This window comes from Giraffa tippelskirchi, chromosome 1 (genome assembly GCF_054371585.1).
Source record: "Giraffa tippelskirchi isolate mGirTip1 chromosome 1, T2T-mGirTip1v1.2.pri, whole genome shotgun sequence".
NCBI lineage: Eukaryota > Metazoa > Chordata > Mammalia > Artiodactyla > Giraffidae > Giraffa > Giraffa tippelskirchi.
Genome location: NC_137275.1, coordinates 81032750 through 81053021, shown reverse-complemented (window position 1 = coordinate 81053021; position 20272 = coordinate 81032750). Strand labels below are relative to the sequence as shown.

Here is a 20272-nt window from a genome sequence, read left to right as displayed (position 1 = left end):
GAGGCTCAGTGTTCTCAGAGGTAATACTGAACCTGTAGCAAAAGCCTGGAGTTATCAGCATTAACCTCTGCTCCCCAGACTTGGGTCTTCTGAAAGTACACCTTTCAAACCCAGCATGTTTGCTCCCAGTGTTTGCCTTGACTTCCATAGTTCCCACCCACCCCTTCACTGATTTAGGGGAAAGTGAGAAGAGTGCTGGAGGAAGTAATTTTGTGACTTGGAATGATACTTAGAAAAATATTCTGGTGCAGTAAATATACAGATTCAGTAAATGCCAGATGTTTCTAACAGTGTTTATGTTTGTTTTTGAAGAACTATCAGTGAATTCAAAGCTGCCTTCCAAACGTCTCCACCTGAAATTAGTAATAAAGTTTTGTTTTTTTTTCTTTTTCCTATGGGTTGGTATGGTTTTAGCTCCAGCTTCCTTTTATGCCTTGTAGTAAATGGTCTGTTACGTTGCCCAATTTAAGATAGATTAGTGAATGGATAGATGCAGAGTGAGAAAGGAAAAAAAATGCAAGATAATTTTCCATTGAAAGGCCACAGTTGTTTTAAATAGCTTTTGAAATAGATTTGAAATTAACCTATAAAAAAGGCAATAACTGTCTGAAAAAAAATGATAGCAATACATATATGTACTGTGAGAAGTTTCTCTAACCACTGAATTCCATGTTTCCGTCTCCCCTTTAGCTGCTCCTGATTCAGATGATGTTGCTCTGTATGTCGGCATTGTGATAGCTGTGATAGTTTGCCTAGCCATTTCTGTAGTTGTGGCCCTCTTTGTGTATAGGAAGAATCATCGTGACTTTGAATCTGATATTATTGACTCTTCTGCACTCAACGGAGGCTTTCAGCCTGTGAACATCAAGGCAGCAAGACAAGGTCAGTTGACAATGCACTTCATACGTGGACTTACTCATGTAAGCAGCCTCCCTATATGTCTTCAAAATCAACGAAACCACATCAGCTGAAATATAAGCTCCATGAAGACAAAGATTTTCATCTGTTTTGTTGATCACTATGTTAATTTCCTTCATATAACTAATTACAGTTGACAAGGTGCACAGATCTCTTTTTTCCCTTTTGTAACAGGTTCCTCTGTCATACTTTTAAAGTTTTATTTGAGAAGAGTACAAAGATTGCTTGATAGGTTTCTTATGTTTCCTTTTTTCTCCTGTTAACAAGGCATCTTGCATTGCTCTGAATACAGTGGTCTACAGGTGAACCCAAATCCAGTATAGATGAGAGAAACTACTACCTAGTCACCTAGTAAAGATCACAAGTGTCTGCAGATTGAGTCTGTTGAGTTAGCTAAGTACCGTAGAAACAATGAGTAATCTTCAAGGCAAAATATAGAATGAACTTGTCTATTTATTTGTAGCCAATAATTAAACAGATTCCAGCTATCTAATTGCCATTTTCAGTAGAACCCTAGTGTCTGTCCATCTGTAGTATTTGTTGAATTGCTTTGCTGTTGGCCTAGAAAGTGTCAGGAAGAGTCTGACTAATATAAGTTGTCTGAATGAAGAATGCAAATGGGCGTCCTTTCTCTTTCTGACTCAGATCTCCTGGCAGTACCCCCAGACCTCACATCAGCTGCAGCCATGTACAGAGGACCTGTGTATGCCTTGCATGATGTCTCAGACAAAATCCCAATGACCAACTCTCCAATTCTGGATCCACTGCCTAACCTGAAGATCAAAGTGTACAATACCTCAGGTGCTGTCACGCCCCAAGATGACCTCTCTGAGTTTGCATCAAAACTGTCCCCTCAGATGACCCAATCCTTGTTGGAGAATGAGGCCCTCAACCTGAAGAATCAGAGTCTAGCGCGGCAGACTGACCCCTCCTGCACTGCATTTGGCACCTTCAACTCCCTTGGGGGTCACCTTATTATCCCCAACTCAGGTAATTCCTAAAGGTGTTTACGTTGCAGAGGTAGATCTGGGAAACCTATTCTTGTACCAAGATCTTTATTATTTGTTTTCATTAGGCCTGAAAAGTTTAATGTATCCTATCTAATCCAAATCTATTGTTACTTTCAATGTAAAACAAACATTACTTCAGTCAAGATCAGCGAAACTGTTTATCTTCCTCTAGCCAACTCTGAACACACTTCCTCTAGAAATATTGCACTCACAACTTTCTGCCAAGGCATAACAACTGCCGTTGACCTTCTTTTTAATAGCACTTCAGAAGGCAGCATTAAGCCAAAAGCCCTCACTGTTGTCATCACACTTTAAAAGGACAAATTAATTAGAAAACATATCAGTTGGTTCAGTTCCAATTTCCTACAGGAAGCAGTACTTCAGAATACGAAATTAAATGATCAGAGGACATGATATTAGACATCAAATCTTCATTTATTAATTCCTTTTTACACAGTCTTCAGGGTCAAGGTATTTATAAGGTATTCACTCCACATAGCTTCATCACATGTCTTGTTAAGGTAGGATTAAAGTAGTGCCTTTTAGTATTATTCAGTTTTCAGTTCATTTAGTTATCTGCTTCTAGAGAATAAGCCCCGTAAAGCTCTTAAATAGTGAACTAAAGTTAGTGACTCATAATGTTTGCTTACAGTTTGGTATTTATTAATCAATAGTAGTAATGCGTTTGGAACCATCAGTTATGAGAGGGTTAATGGACTCCCCTATGCATGTCCAGGCACTCTTTTGGACCAGATAGAGTAGTCTGTGAACACAGAAAAAAAAAAAAACGAAACAGTTTGATTGAACTAAGATCTATATGTAGCATAAGAAGCGAATGTAATGTGTAAACAAACAGCCATAGAGCCAAGTAATACAGAGAACCAATTGAACTTGTCTTTGATTCTTCCTCTCATTCAGTCCCCCATTTCAACACCTCAGCAATTTTTCACCCCATGCCTTTTAAAAGTGTATTTTAATAAATTGAAATATTTAATGGAATATCATTTTTCCTTTTCTGAAATACATTTTACAGAGCTGAGATCACACATTACATAAAGTGCTTTTATTCCAATCTTTCTCATTCTCATGCAATTGCATGCTTTTTAAAATCATTTTAAATATATTTTTAATAGTCTTCAAATTAATAGATCAGAATATACTCTACTGTTCTTTCCTTGTTTAAACATTGTATTATTTCCAAGACAGTTTTTTTTTTTATGACAGCCAGTGGATTATACCTCTCCTTTCCATTTCTACACTTGTCACTTTTTCACATATGAATTATTTTAAAGGCTTCTTAAGTAGAAAGGAGAGAGCCAGCATGTTTAAATATGTACTGGGCAATGATGATCTACATGCCTTATTTTATTTAACAGTAATCTAATATGTCTCAGGCCTTATTCTTGTTACTTTGCACCCATAATTCTGTCTCATCCCCTTAACAAACATAAAGGTACATTTGATTGTTCCCATTGGAAAAACTAAAAATACTGAGGCTTGAGTGCCTCACGTGTGGTCTTCCTGCTTTCATTGTGTGCCTCATCAGACCATCCTGATACCTGATGTGAGCATGACATTCTACTTCCCGCAGCACCACAAGGCGCCAGTTAGTTCTCAAGAAGGTCATGCCTCAAAAGTTGCAACCAGCTATACAAAGGCTTTGAATAACTATTCCTCTTTAAGTCTGTCCTTTACTCTTGAGGCTTTCCAATATGGTCGAGCAATTTCCTTATGGTCCTGTGTTCATATGGCGTATTCCATTTCCTTGCTAATTAAATAAACTACTCAAAGACAAGAACACTGTCTTTTACTTCTTGGCATTCACAACCCATCAAAAACTCTACTCACAGTCAGGTTCCATAAAATTTTTTGTAGAGTTGAAATTAACTGCATTTATTAGAATAGAATTGTGGAGCCAAGTATCTTCAAGTTGCTGCCCACCTTGAATTACTGTCTGTGATAATGCCACAGTGGTGCAATCCTGTGGCTCCCACAGTGTGGTCCACTGGCCACCAGCATTGGCATCACCTTGAGACTTGTTAGAACTACAGTTTCCACAGACCTTCTGAATCACAAACTCTGAGGGTAGGATCCCGTAATGTGCTTTAGCAAAACCTCCAGGTAATTTTGCTGCAAACTAAAGTTACAAACCACTACTGTCAGCACAGTTAACTTAGAACAGAGCTCAACCCAATAGTCCTACAAAATGCGCCAATTAACAACTAAGTAAAAACCTGCTTGGCCTGCTGTGACTAACACTAGCAACTGCTCAGTTGCTGTTCACTTTCTAGAGTTACCCATGATGAAAGAAGTTCTTCACCAATTATTTGTTGCAGAAAAACACTGATGCTAACCAGATTCTTCAGAAATAAATGTTTTTTGATATTGTTGAGGTTAGCATTTCCCTGACTTGGAGTCTTGTGGGGATTTTTTTTTTTTTTTTAATGAGAAACGATGCATCATTACAGCTGTTTGAAATTTTAAGAGCAGTTGTTGGTTTTCCCCTCATTTTACAAGGAAAACACCAGTGGAACCATCTGTCTATTCCTTAAATAAAACAAGAGTTTAAAAAAAATGACATCATTCCTTTAAGCGATTCCATAACTTTTCAGAGGGAGCTCTAGTAACAGATAAGGCCAATAAGAGAGAAAAGCCGGGTGGCTATGAATATTTACATGTCTTTAGAGAAAAAGCAGCAGGCTTATGGTGATGTGGCCACAAAATTTCCTCATTTCTTTCCACTTGCTTCAAAGGCGTTCTGTGAAGTTTCCTTTTGATTCATAGGTCTTATGTGACTGCTTTTCTCTCTTGCTATTCAGGAGTAAGTTTGCTGATTCCCGCTGGGGCCATTCCCCAAGGGAGAGTCTACGAAATGTATGTGACTGTACACAGGAAAGAAAATATGAGGTAAATATGCTTTTTCTGGTGCACTTGACTTTATCAATGTCTGACTTGGAGGAGAATTGTATATTAGAGTAAACCCAACATACGTTTATCTTGATTGCCTGCTTCTGGCATATCCTTTTCGGCTAGACCCATAAAAGGTCAGTTTTTACTTCTCTTTATCTTTGGAGCTCCAGACACTTTTGCAAATCTTGAATATGGGCAGAAGGCCAGAGATCTTTCCCCCAAGTGGACATGTGGCTATGTTAGCTGAAAAGATGGCTGGACGTGTGATCCGTAAATTGTGCAAGAGATACAAAGAGAAATCAGCTTCGTGTGGCCTGGCTCAGGAATATAGCCTGTTGCCATTTTAGGTTTAAAGGTCACATAGAATTGGACAACCCCTTAATCCTTGACCTGCCATCCCAACCCTCAGCCTAGCACTGTATTCTCACCTGCAGATTCTTATTTGGGGGACAGTCTTCTAGTTTTTAAGTATTATTGACCTGCTTCTTACATTTAGCACCTATAAAATCTATGCTTGGGCTTTGCTAGGGTTGATTAAAACTAGGTTGAATCTAAGAGTGTTTCGAATGTGTCATAATCATAAACATGAAGCTATTTTCAGTAAAAATAATAGGAGGAGTTTTGAAGTCCTAAATTCAGTTTTCAGTTTGGCCTCTAACAAATTGTATCTGGTCATTCTTGATTAGTTCTCACAAAAAGTGCGTGTGTTAAATAGCACTCTAGAGGCCTTACTGATGAATGCTTCTAAAGTGCACTGAGATCTTAAAATCAAGAGATGTTGTTGAAATGATGATCCTTACATGTAATTATCACTGGTTTTCCAAAGGGGAAAGGCGTTGGCTCAACTGCCCTGAGCTCTGGATGCAGAGTGAGAATGCCAAATGTAGAACTAGCTTATCATTTGTTGTTGTTGCTCAGTCGCTAAGTCATGTCATCATAAGATATATCTTTTTCCTTCCCCTCTGTCATCCCCAGAAAAACATCTCTCTTTAGTTGTTGTCTTCAGTAGCCAAAAAGCTCTGTTATTATGCTCTTGGGTAAAGATTTGGTATTTATAACCTGTAGGACCCAGAACAGTGTTTTCCTCACCTACACAAACATGAGCTTGTCTAAGAAAATAATAAAATTCCATGGTCATTATTCATGTGCCTTCAATTTGAACAACAGAAAATCACTAAAAGTCTTGTATTTGTGCACATCAAATATTCATTTTTCCATTCCCAATGTAAAGTAATATTCACAGTCCCTCACAGTGCCCTTCTTTTGCAGCAGGAGAAATAAAGATTAGCAAACTGAGATTCCTTTATATTTTTGTTTTCTTCTTTATTTTGTCCAGAATCAAGGTTAACACTAAGTATATCCATCCCTCAAGGCCTTTTGCCAACATGGATGTTTGGTTTAAACAGAAATGAGTATTGGCCTGTGCTTTATTCTGAGAAGGTGTTCGTGGTCTGTTATTTTCCATGTGATCACCATAATCTATGGCTGAAGATCAAACCTTAAGAGGCTGCTGCAGCGTGTGCTGAAGCTGAAAGACATGGGCACTCAGGTGCCTTGTATGATTTTTCTTCCTGCAATTTAGTTAGAACCCTGACCAGGATAATTGTACACTCTGGATGAAGGAGGGAGAAAGCAGGAAATTGACAAAGCTAGACAATTCTGCTTTAGGTTCCTCTGCCTTTGACTTTAAAGAAAAGGAAACTGTAAATCACTTCTTACTATGCCTACCACTTGAAGTCAGGTGCAGAGGGAGTTGCTCTTTTTAAATTTGGTGTGCCTCGATGAAGTTCTGTGTATAAAAGTGAAGCTAGAGGATCCTCAGGATCTCAAATGAAAATGTACGCCAGAGACCATGCAACAGGGAATAAACACAAGAAGATAGCTCTCTCAAATAAATGAGTTGGTCCTCTCCACTAATTTTTGTTGTGAACTAGATGCGATTTTCTTCTGAAGTCACAATGACCAGAATGTTGTTTTAGTGTATAGTAATAATACAAAACATAGCTACATAGAGTCAGCATACTTTTAATTTCATTCATTCCTCACTTCATTTATTCCTCACTATTCCTCTGCAAGTTAGGCTGAGCTCCACCTTTAGAGATGAAAGGATGAGGGTTCATAGCCAGAGTTTCACAGTTAACAACTGAGGGATGGCAGAATTCATACCCAGGTTATCTCCTCACAAAGCTCTTCTGCTGACATGCCATCCCCACTCCATAGCATCCAGTACACAAACAGAGCCTCTGCCCTCTTGTTATAAGTGCCTTTTGGACACAGTGTCTCTTTATTGCTCACATGATCTTAGAACTTCTTCAGAGGAAACGCTGTGAGGACAAGAGAATTCATGACTGTGAGTTCAAGGCATGTGTAGGAAAATTCTGATTACTTTTCTCCATCTTCCCTCTCTTTGATTGCCTTTATTGAATCCAAAACTGGGTGTTTTTCCAGCTGGATACCTTCCAGTGGGTCATCTGGTGATGTGAACTGTCTAAAGGGAGGTGTGAACTTAATTGCATGTGGCAAGTGAATGTGACAAGTGGGGGCCTTGTCATTACGGAATATGCACTAAGAGAAAGCAGGGTATGGCAGATGAGCAGCCTAAATGAGCTGCAGACACGGGGCAGGTTGTCTGCAACCAAAAGGGATCTGAGCTGCAAGGCTGCGCTCGTGATTTCTCTTCTCCTACTGGACACACCCCTGCAGAGACTGCAAAGCCTCTTCCTGCCCTGCCTCATGGATACACTTCCCACAATTAACAGCACCAACATGGACCTTTTTGCCTTGCTTCCAGTAGCAGTTTAAGAAATGAGTCTGACTCAGACTGAGATTTTGCCTTTTGTCATTTCTTATTGAAACACAACTTGAAGATATGAGCATTAATTTTTGCTTTCTTCATATTGTGTACTTGCCTAGGAGTTTTCTCAAAAGGCCAAAAAAAAATCAATTTAGACATTCCAAGAATAAAGGTAAATAGAAATTTTTTTGGTAAATGGAGGGGAACCATGGAAGATCTTTAAGCAGCCAAGCGCTACATGAATAGCAGTGTTTTTAAAGATTGACAGTGACAGTGTGCAGGATGAACTAGTAGGGGGAACAGAAAGACGACTCCAAAGGCTGGGGCCCTGATTGACCCATGGCAGTAATCAAGGTATGTCAGGGAGGGCGCTAGGGAAGCAGCCAGGCCTGAGTCTGGAGAATGGAAAGAAAAGTGTATTTCAGGACAAATTTCACTGCTGGTTAAAAGTGTGACAACAGTTGCAGAACACAAAGAATATATTTAGGGTTCAAGCTCTGGGCACTGAGAAAATTGTGAGAGCAACAAGAGGTGGTCGGAAGCAGCAACTGGTTCAAGGAGAGAAAAGATGAATTCTGATTTCTCTGCGTGTGGTCTGTGTAAGGGGGGACTTGCAACTCTTGCTGGAGATGCAGATGGGCAGTCGCCAGTGAGTGGATTCTTCAGGGAAAAAGTGCAGAGGCAGAAAAAAGAGGACTGCGGAAAGAACTTTGGGAAGTATTCATTTTAATATTTATTTATTTGGCTATGTCAGGTCTTAGTTGGTGGCATGCAGGATCTTTCACTGAGGCCTACAGACTTTCTGGTTGTGGTGTACAGGCTTCAGAGTGCTAGGGCTCAGTAGTTGTGGGCTTAGTGGCTCTGAGGCATGTGAGATCTTAGTTCCCCAACCAGAGTCCCCTTCATTGCAATGTACGTTCTTAACCCTGGACTACCAGGGAAATCCTGGAAATATCCTTATTTAAGGTTTTGGTAGAAGGAGCAAAACTAAATAGATAAGGCAGGATAAGGATAAGGCACATAAGCAAGAGTTGGCATCTAGCAAGGAGCTTAATATTTAGTTGTTCATCAATGAATATTTTTAATGAATGAATGATTGTAATTATAACAGGAAAAAAATCAAAGGTAAAAAGTTTCAAAAGGAGGTGATTGACAGAGGTATTACTAAAATTGGAGTGTAAAGAAAAAGAATGATAATTCAAGAAGGTATTGGATTTGTCAGATCTGTCAACTGTAGGACATCGGTGGCATTTAGGATTTTTTTTTTTTAAGGACGAAATCCCAGTCAGAAGTTTAGCATGTTAGTGATGAGGCAATTAAAACTATCATTATATTTACTGAATATAAATAATAAAGTAATACATTAGGATAGTATTATGTTTGCAATCGTATTGCAGACCGTTTTCATTTATTTTAATGTGGTGTTTGGAACTTTGTAAAATAGTAGTTGACGTTACTATTTTTCAGTGAAACTCAGTGATATTCTCCTTTTAGGTAGAGTCCTAAATTTCTTGTTTGAAGGAAGAGCTATAAAGAGACTGAAGGTAGAGTGGGCAGGGAGTGGAATCCAGGTATATTTAAATCTTATTCTCTGACTGTTCTTCACAGTGTTTATTTATTGAAGTCCTACTTCTAAAGAAATGATTCAAGGTGATTTATGCAAACAATCTTTCAATGGGAGGAAAATTTTTTTAAATAAGTGGATAAAAAAACAAAAAAAAGGAAAAAATAAGATTAGAAAAGATTAGATAAAGTCAGGTGGGCAGAATATAAAATATTTCATGTAATTCCTAGCATATTTCTTATTAATGGGTCATGAACTTATTGTTTCAAAGCTTTCAAGAGGGAAACATGGTAAGTTATAAGATCCATGTGTCCAGAAGGGAAAAAGATCCCTGGAAGAAGCTCAGTTACTTCTCCTTTGGTTCCTCATAAAGAAAGCATTTTTTTTTTTCATACAGAAAAGCAACATTTTTAAAAGATAAAAATAGCGATGAGCTTCATAGGGCTACTTCTGTTGTTATCCTTCAATGCGAGTAGATAGTATAAAACCCAATTATAAATTCAATAAAATAATTCCTCAAGGATTCAGAGGTTCAATCTAGGGCACAATACTTAGCTATTCAGGCTTAATCCAGGGACAGATTTTGGCCTATCTAGGGAAATGGGGGCACGCCCTTCAGAGTGGCTTCCATAAATATTTTCTTTTGCTCAATTGATCTTTTGATAGCAAGTGAGTTAGATATTCCTTGTCAGATACCTAAAGTGCAAATATTTCAAGTTGCAAGTTATACATGAAACCGTGTGCTTTAAAAGGCAGCTGAGCCTAAGGTGAAATTGTCATCCGGAGGGACCTGACAAAAGATGTGTGTGTTAATAGAAGGCGTCTCGTCTCCACACAGAGATAGGTGGCAGGAAGATTTTTTTTTTAAGAAGCGATTTTGAGCTTGCTCTAGCAAACAGTTTATGGAAATTTCTCAAGGTTCTAAATCTGGATAAGCAACTCAGAATATACCACTAATGGGAAAGAAAACCAGTGATTTGTGTTCAGATCCCAGTTTTGCCTATGACTAGCTTTGTGGCTTTAGGCAAGTGTGTTAATTTCTTTAGATTTCAGTTTTCTCTTTGGGAGGAAAAAAAAAAGTACTATGAATACTTATCCTGCCTACCTTACAGGTGTGCCTTGGGCAGCCAATGCAATAGCTTTTATAAAAGTTTTAAATTGTGCTCTTCTGTGTAGAAGTTCTCCTCTCTGATAACAGCAAGCAAAGGATAAGAAAATCTGACAGGAAACTGACATACCCATCTGAGGGCTTTGTCCTAGGGTGCTCAGAACCCATCCAACATTTATCATGATATTATCTTTGTTGGACTCTGAAAAGTTTTTAAAATTTAATCATTGTTAATTACTGGATTTCTACTTAATTGCTATATTTCTGTAGCTAATTTTTGCTTTGCGTTCATTTCCATATCATCTGCAATTAATATTTACAGAAAGTTTGCTTAAATATCTTAGATAGCACATGAGACATAACAGAGCGAAGCCCTTCTCTGCAAAAACATAAAACAGATTTTTTTTAAATTTATTTTCTACTATTTTTGTTTTATATATTTTAATATCCTCTCTTTATGTAAATAAAGGGAATGTATATTTAAATGCTGTGACCTTTGGTTTCACACAGTTAGATCTTAACCTTTCCTAAGTGTCTCCTTCCATGTATGCTTGGAAGTGTTTCCAATTTCAGTGCTATTTCTTTCATCTTGAAAACCCCCAAAGATTCTTATCAGTATTTCTTCTTTGTTTTTCATTCCCAGTTATGAATTCCACATCACCACTTCCCTATTCATTACATTCTTGCATCTCACTGGGTTAATAAATTCTTTCGACACCTACTGCCCCTTCCTTCCCTAGCTATCCCTCCTCCAAGAATGGTGCCCATCAATACTGCATGCCAGGGGAGTGTGGGTCTGACAGCGCCCCAGCCCAGCAGGCAGTCCTCTCCCTTCTGTTCCCACTCAGTGATGAACAGACCCCCCCCTGCCCCCCACTCCTCCTCCTCCACCTCCTCCTCAAGCCAACAGCAGACTGAGAGACAGCTGTTTCCAATCCCCAACTCGACTGCAAGGACCGCTTGAAATGGATTTCACTTTAGTCTCCTTCCTTAAAAGTTTAATGTGCTTTCTCAAGGTATACTTGTAACTAAAGGTAAGCATAGTGCTCAGGGAAATGCAGCCATGGCTTTTTTTTTTTTCTTTTTTTGCCCCAGTAAGAAAAGTAGAATTAAATAAGAATGTGGTTACTGCTTAGGGAAGATAGGTGTAATATCAACTATGGCACAGTGAAAGCTAGACGTCACTCACATCCTAAGAGAATGAATTTCAGCCTGGAACAAAGGAGGACCGAGTGGGTTAAGAGGAAATGAAAACTAAAGGGGACAGTAATGAGTTCTCAAGCTGCCACCTACCTTGTAATTCCAAATATAAGTACATTTCCAGGTACTTTGATAACTTTAGATTTAATCAAACATTATTGTTATTCAGTGAGAATGGAGATGATATTAAAAGACTAAAAAGAGATAACTTTTAACTATTTTTTTTCTAAGTAGGAGGAAAGGAAAGCCATAGGTTGAGAGATTCTAGTGAAATTTTAAAATGGGAACCACAGATAGCCAAGTGTTATTAAGGGGACATATGTCAAGTTTTAACTGAGTTCTTAGATCTGATAATAATAATCACCAACAACTTAGGAATTTCTAAAATTTGGCCTTACTTGTGACCTATCAAGGTGGCTGCCACAGTTTTGTAGATGCTGATAAATGACACAAGACTCCTGAGTCAGACGAAGTGCTCACAGCAATAGCACTGTCCAGAGTATTACCGTTTCTGTGCCCGTTTCCCAAGCCTCAGTTCTGAAAGGGTGATGTAAAGACAGACGACATCTGTACATTCAGTGGTTCCATTCCAGGAATAAACCATTGTGTTTAGGGAGCCTGAGTGTTTTATAATGGGAAGTGGACATGTCTACCATTTGCTCCAGAGGTAAGCACTGTATCATCAAAGGTGATTGCTATACAGTTGTCTTGAAAAGACAACTGGTACCATGAGGAAACATGAGAGATTCAGGGAGAGCAGTCTTCCAACAGCATTAAAAAGAAATAACAGTGGCTACTGTCATTCATTGAGTGTTAAGTGAGGGTAGGCCACAGATAAAGTGTAACTTCTAGCTTACATAGTATTGAATATATTAACTATAGATAAAGACTAGAGGAAAATCCAGTTCAAGTGGCTGATGCAATTTGTAAAGAAATTTGATATGACCCTTGTAATATCCATATGAATGAAATAGATATGAACTGGACAGTGTACATTTTTAATGGGTTTGTATTTGACTGAACTAAGTAACTCAAAGTATTGATGTCAGACTGGAGAGAGGTTTCAAGTAGTGTCCTTGAAAAGGTCTCTGTCTTTGCCCTGTTCTTATATTACAATGTTATCAATGATTGGAATGAGAACATAAATGGCAGTTATGTCAAATTTATGGAAGATAAAAGACTAGAAGAAGTAGCCAATATATGGAGGAAAAACATAGCATTAAGAAATAGATGACCTGAAAAATTTCCTAAAACAATTAAAGTAAAATTAGATGGCTAAATATAAATTTCTCTGTATAGGTTCAGAAGCCATTGCTATAACCACAGACAGCCTAAGAGCCTTTCACGTTAAAAGTGCACAGAGTGGTTAGCTTTAACAAATTACTTAACCTTCTTAGGGCGTCATTGCCTCCTTTTATAAAGGACATGCTTAACCATACTATCTCTCTCTTCCCATCTAACTCAAGTCTGCTAAATAATATTTATAAATAATTGATTGAGAATAATCTAAAGCAACAATTTTGTGAGGCATTGATATACTACATGGTGATGGTAGTTTCGTCTCCAAGTCATGTCTGACTCTTGCGACCCCATAGACTGTAGCCCAGCAGGCTCCACTATCATTCCAAAACAAAGAAAGCAGTAGTCTCCTATACTGTATATTTAAGTGCAGTCAGCCCTCTATCCATGAGTTCTGTATCTACAGATTCAGCCAACTTTGGATCAATAATATTTGGAAAAAAAACATTTTTTCCAGGAAGTTCCAAAAAGCAAAACTTGAATTTTCAGTAGACTGGCAACTATTTACATAGCATTTATATTGTATTAGGTGTGATAAATAATCTAGAGATGATTTAAATTATGTGAGAGGGTATGCATTGGTTATGTATCATTTTATATAATTGTTATATAATTTTGGTTATAAATGGTTAAAGAAATTTCATAGTAGTTATATAATTTTTATATAATGGTTATATGCCATTTAATATAATACTGTGCCCTTTTACATAAGGAACTTGAACATCCAGGGATTTTGGTGTCTGCAGGGGGGTCCTTGGAACCACTCTTGCATGGACACCAAGGGGAGACGGTCTTACATTCATTTCACGATGCCTCACTCTAGTGAAGACAGTGAAACTGACATCTCTCTGAAAAGAAAGATGGAATTATGGAGAGAGATCTGGAAACCATGCTTTTCTAGCTGAAGTTGCAAAAATTGAGGAAGTTTGGTCTGGAAGAAGATTTTTAGAGATATAAAAATCTCTAAATGTTTGAGAGGCTCTTTAATGTCAAAGTGGAGAGAACGCAGGTCAAGGATATGTGGAGAGATGTGTCAGGAAGGCACATTGTATTCATTCCAAGTAAGAATTTTTTGTAAATTTGAGTTGAGAATAGATGAGATGACCCCTCACTACTAACCAAACGTCAGCATGTTAGAGAAGCTCTGTGCTTGTTGACTCTGAGGGTCCTTACTCCCTTAAAATTCTGTGAAGCCAGGATTTCTTAAGTCAGGCTATTCTGACAGGATAGTTTTGAGTGTCGTTTTTGCAAAGGCATTGGTTTTAGTCCCAGCACGAGCCCTTGTTAGTTGTGAGGCTTGGGCAGTCCACTCAACACCTTGGGACTCTGTCCTCACATACCAACTGACAGCTTGAGTTAATTTATTCATTACCTGTTAATTACAGTCTTATTAGGGAAAGAATAAGGCAATTTAAAAAGAAAAAAGAAACATAGAATTAAAGAATTTGGATCTTTGAAGTTCATTCCACCCAGATTCTCAGAGTATGAATTATTATTGTTGTTCAGTGGCTCAGCTGTGTCCTTCTCTTTGCGATCCCATGGACTGTAGCCTGCCAGGCTTCTCTGTCCATGAGATTATCCAGGAAAGAATACTGGAATGGGTTGCCATTTCCTTTTCCAGGGAATCTTCCTGACCCAGGGATCGAACCCCGGTCTTCTGCATTGCAGGCGGATTCTGTACCATTGAGCCACCATGTATGAAGTATACATGTAGAGAAATATCCATTTAAATTGCTATAGAAATACAGTTCTCTGTTCTTGGTCATATTTGAAAAATGAATCTGGTATACTAGCCTGAATTATTTCTGAAAGTCATTTGGAAGAAGTTTAGCTCTAGGGTATCCTTACTCTAAAGTGATTTTTTTGAAGTGTTTTTCAAGTTAGGTCATAAAAACACAAAGTATCTAAAACTTTATGAAACCACTGGCAAGTATTATCAGAAAAAAATGCTTATGTAACTCTCATTCCATCCTGAAAGTATCTGTACATGAATTTAGAGGAAATTACCAAAGGCAGACCTGTGTCTGAAGGAAAGGATCAAAGAGATGCAGGCAGATTCACTATTATCAGAAAGACCTCAAGTCTTACACGATCAAAGTCTTGGTATGAAATGCATGTCTTCATACTTAATTCTGCCTCAACCCACCATCCACCCTCCAAAAGTAAAACCTCCAAGAAGAAACTATTTGTGCAACTTTAGATCTGAAATTTCAGTGAGTACATAGTACCTAAATACTAGAGAACTGTCACCATGCGATCTCTGCTCCCCTCCTAGGCCGCCCATGGAGGACTCTCAGACACTCTTGACCCCTGTGGTGAGCTGTGGGCCTCCAGGAGCCCTGCTGACCCGCCCCGTCATCCTCACTATGCATCACTGTGCAGATCCCAGCACCGAGGACTGGAAGATACAGCTCAAGAACCAGGCAGCGCAGGGACAGTGGGAGGTGAGCTTCTGTTGGGATAAAGGTGCAGTTCATGCGGATAAGCACAGGCAATCATGGGAAGGCTTTTATTTTTAAAGCAAAACATGGGTGGAATTTTAGCTTATACTGAAAATGAGAGAGAGAATGAGAGAGAGGAAGGGAAAGAGAGAGGGCAGGGGAGATGGGGAGACAGACAGTCAGGCACTGGCTCCTGAGTGCTTTATCTGCTGACTGCTAAGCTCAAAGAAAATGATGGCCAGTCATTAGCTAACACATAGGGAAAGTGCACTTAAGAGTCTTATATAAGTCCCTTTTGAATACACATACTATCTTGGGAAGGGAAATATATATATATATACACATAGTATATATATAGATATGAAAGTGAAAGTGTTAGTCACTCAGTTGTGTCCGACTGTTTGTGATCCCAGAGACTGTAGCTGACCAGACCCCTCTGTCCATGGAATTGTCCAGGCAAGAATACTGGAGTGGGTAGCCATTCACTTCTCCAGGAGATCTTCCCAACCCAGGGATTGAACCTGGGTCTGCCACGTTGTAGGCAGATTCTTTACCATCTGAGTCACCAGGGAAGCCTCTGTGTGTGTGTGTGTGTGTGTGTGTGTGTGTGTGTGTGTGTGTTTTAATTTTTCAGGTAGAGAAACACTGCACCTGGGTCAGAAAATGTTAGGACTTACTTGCCAACAAGTCCTGGAAATATAGGTCTGAATTTAACCTGGGAAAGCAGGAAGTGTGTATCCTAAGCTCCAATACAATGAAGAATATGTGTAGCACCTTGGCTGTCTGTAGCTGCAGCCATTGGAACTTCTTAAGGGCAGCACCTTAAGCAGATCCTGCTCTTTCCATCAGAAGCCTGAAGTTAAACCTGAAATTAAGTGCAAAAGGATTTGTTATATTTGCCATGAAGATTTATACATAATACGTAAAAAAAGAAAAAAAAGTGATTTGTGTAGTCTTTACGAGAGAATTATCCAATATGCATGTTGTATGTGGGCTTCCCTGGTGACTCAGATGGTAAAGAATCCGCCTGCAATGCGGAAGGCCTTGGCTCGATCCCTGGGTTGGGAAGATCCTCTGGAGGAGGGCATGGCAACCCACTCCAGTATTCTTGCCATGAGAGAATCCCCGTGGACAGAGGAGCCTGGCGGGCTACAGTCCATAAGGTTGCAAAGAGTTGAACATGACTGAGCAACTAAGCACAGCACACAACACATGTTGTATGTATTTTGTGATTACTTACAGTACTTTTATTTTGAGAAAGAAAATTATAGGAAAAAAATAACATTAAGACTCAACTCCTAATATTTTAGGAAAAAATAACTGTAGAGATAGAAGCATGGCAGGGCATCCCTGGGATCATCTGGAATGTCCTCTCTATGGACGTACTCTCATCTTGGTCACGTGAGCATTGCTCCTTGCAAGAGGACCTGGATTAAAGTCTTGGGCTATATTTAATGTTAAGACTGGACATGACCAGGTCTAACTTCAGTTCCATTTAAGTTTAAATGATTTATCTCAGAAACATACCAAAGTCTTAATCTCAAGGGATCCTACTTTGTTGGCATGATTCTCCACCTGTCACCATAATACCGTATTTCTGGATTTGAGTAATAACAGCAGTAACAATAATAATAGGAAAAGAAAGAGTTATGAAGAGTAGAAGAGGGAAATCCTTATGAAAAGACTGTAATTATATTTGTGACGGGAACAGGGAGCATCTTCGTCCTCTGCCATTTCTTCTAGGAGGCTTTCTGTAACATGCCATCAGGCATGACACTCAAGGCTTGTCCTTGCCCTGCTGGAGAAAGCAGCTTCTTTCCAGGTGTCCTTTTGGAGCTGAAATAAGCCCAGAGGTGCTGAGTACCTTTCTCTCCTTTTTAGTTCAGTTAGTGCTTCATCTTTAGGTATGGGTTCAACTAAGGAAATGATTTCATGAATGCTATTAAAGCGCAAGCCATGGTGTAGCTCAGATGATGTTGCAAGGCCTAACTAATAAAGAGCCATCTGAGATGGCAACTTTCAAAGCTGTGACAAGCCCTGGGGACTCAGTTTATGATGAAACATTTGTTCATGTTTTTGATAAATAACCATTTGCTCCCTATGAGCCAGGCCCACATAGATACAGTAGGAAGCAAGGTAACCTGGTTGCTGCCTCTGCAGAAATTAAGTAACCTAACGCAGAGGCTGAGTTGTGCCCTCACATGGTTTCATTTCTCCCACATGAAATTCTCTTTTAAATTTGAATGAATTAAAAGTTGGACGATTTCAAAAAACAAAATCTGAACTTCCAACTTCTCTTGAAAAGTTAAAGGCTGCGTCCTCCCTAACCCTGAACTCCTGCTGTACCTGGTACTTTTACTGTACTTTTACTGTAAGCATCTTTGGCATAGACATCTTTATTACCACAAGCATTTTCACCACATAGCTAATTGATCATAAGACAATTTTGGTGTAAAAGGTAAAATAACTGGTGGAGAGTTTGGTGTGACAGTTTGGTCACCTCTTTGGTCAACCTCAAACCAAAGTTGACAGCTTGGTTTCATCTCTCCACTGACACGTACGCACATTTTTATAGTCCATAAATCTGAAAGAGGCCAAGGGCTGAAAATGCACAGAGTTGAGCCCACTTTTCTCATAGAACTTTGGAACATCTGTCATGGGACATGTGAGAATATAAACCAAGAACAAGCAATGGTTTAGAGACATTAACAACATAATATAAAGCTCAATTATAAATATGAATCCTAGTATTTGGAAACATACTTCTCTTAATTAGGAAGAATTTTTTTGCAAAAGAAAAGTGAAATGCCAAATGAGATGCATGAACAAGCAAAAATATGTATAATACTAGGAATGAAAGATATTGAAGACAAGGGCATATGTATAACCCTCAAAATAAAAACAAGTTATTTGTACAATATTGTCATGAATCCCTACACATTTCAAATGTTTTAAAATATTTTTTATTTCAAAATAAAGTCTTTTTGTTATTCATGTTTTCATGTTTTATTATTTTTGTTAATGTCTCTTTTATTTTTTCTATTTCACCTTTACCACCCATTAATTACCAGGCAAAAATGCCTAAAGCAAAAATGCTTACAGTTAAAGTACTGAGAGCCATTCCTGCACGGCTGCGGTGACTAAAGGCAAGTGGACACTGAGCTCTTTAGACTGGCTTGTGCTCTGCCTCACTGCAGTCTCTACCGTTCCCAGTTATCTTCTGCTCTCTCTGCTTCACACAGTCCTGTTACCTTTCTACCGTGGAATTGCGACCCTTGTTTTATAGACTCTGTGCTTGGTCTTTCAGATGATTTCTGTGGCCAGAGTCATTTGGTTAAATCAAAACCTGGTTAACATAGTTATCAGTTCCACTCGCTTTTATTTCTTGCTAAATATTAAAAATCTAAAAGATTAGACTGTTTAAAGGCTTACATGAAAAATAACATGTGTCAAATGCATAGAGTTTGCCATACTTTGCTTTTAGCAAAGTCCAAGAGCCCAGATTATGAGGTAAAGCAGTGTATCACTTTGGAAAAGTAATTGATAGATGAGTTTGGGAGAACTCAGTAGAATGGTATTGCATAATTCTTTAATTTTCCTAATTATTTTTCAAAAATTCTTTTCAAACCCCTGGATTTTTAGGGGAAAAACTACCATGCTGACATCACATCAAACTAAAAGAGTACTTTTGGATTAAATTAGCAATTAATTTTAGAGATTAAAGCAAATGGTCAGAAACAGATAATCAACTCAAATATACTGACGTTCAAAGGATAAACATAAATTTCTTCTGGAATTTTAGGTAGACCCCCAGAATGTAGATTCTTAAAAGATCAAAAAAGTCTAAATGAATGTCTTCTAAATAAAGCATGTTATCAGGCAAACGAAGTAAGGGAGGGAATGAGGAAGAATGGAAATAAAAGTATAATAAAGTCAGAGAAAGAAGAAAGAGCAGGAAAAGGAATAATCAAAACTCAGGGGTAAAGGCCCTGCTCTTTGCACCTCCATTGGCCACCAGAATGGCCATCAGAGGCTCAGCCACTGCCCCTTCCTTCTTGTCCTGCAGGACGTGGTGGTGGTTGGCGAGGAAAACTTCACCACCCCGTGCTACATTCAGCTGGACGCGGAGGCCTGCCACCTCCTCTCCGAGAACCTTGGCACCTACACCCTGGTCGGGCAGTCCACCACCAAAGCAGCCGCAAAGCGCCTGAAGCTGGCCATCTTCGGGCCACTCTGCTGCTCCTCGCTGGAGTACAGCCTCCGAGTGTACTGCCTGGATGACACTCAGGATGCCCTGAAGGTAGGTGGCTCCAGCCTGATCCGCGCACTTCACACCTAGAGAAGGTGTGTGTGTGTACGTGCACCAAGTACATGAACACAAGTGTTTGGCCCCTAAAGATGCAGTTACAAGAACAAATTAGACGTTTCTCTGAGGCCCTGCTGATAAATACGCCATTTCCATTCTAACGACGCCTCCCAAGGGCTACTTTTGTTTACCTTCCTTGATTTCTTTTAATGAAAAATTTAGAAGTGGAAGAATTTGGCAATGAGATGCGTGGATTGTAAATAACCTGCTTCCATGTTTATCTCAGCTGTGTTCTTCCTATAAAAGGAGCTGGCGTAATTGCTCACACTCGATGTTCCTCTTGTGTGCTACTTCATCATATGCTTTCCCATTCTTTTTATGAGGACTGTGTGGAAGAGTGTTAGCGTTTGACAACAGGCTGCTGCTTTATAGAATAAATGGGCTTAATTCCTGGTGCTATTACTGCCATTCATTTTCTCCCATTTGAAGCTTTAAAGGGTATAGTGAGTGCCTCTGAAGACATTATGATCTGGAAGGGGAGATAAAAGAAGTATGCCAAGGACTTGGAGGCAAGTCGGAGTGTGATACATGCCATAGGTGGATGCAAAGTTTTATGGGAATTCAGGAGAAGGAGGCATCGTATTATTTTGAGGAAATCTGAAAAGGAGCTAACATTTGAGATTGGCGCTAAAGGAAGCTAGGATTTGACCATCAATAATGGG

The 20272-nt window shown here is 39.0% G+C and overlaps 1 protein-coding gene across 2 annotated transcripts in view; it reads left to right on the top strand.

Moving 5' to 3' along the window:
• UNC5C (unc-5 netrin receptor C) overlaps positions 1-20272 on the top strand; it is a 405303-nt gene that overhangs the window by 356901 nt on the left and 28130 nt on the right. For both annotated transcript variants that reach the window (XM_081595521.1, XM_081595532.1), the window contains 5 exons: positions 691-882; positions 1564-1908; positions 4748-4835; positions 15079-15247; positions 19311-19544. In XM_081595521.1, coding sequence (XP_081451647.1) covers positions 691-882; positions 1564-1908; positions 4748-4835; positions 15079-15247; positions 19311-19544 — 1028 coding nt within the window. The remainder of the gene's footprint in view (positions 1-690; positions 883-1563; positions 1909-4747; positions 4836-15078; positions 15248-19310; positions 19545-20272) is intronic.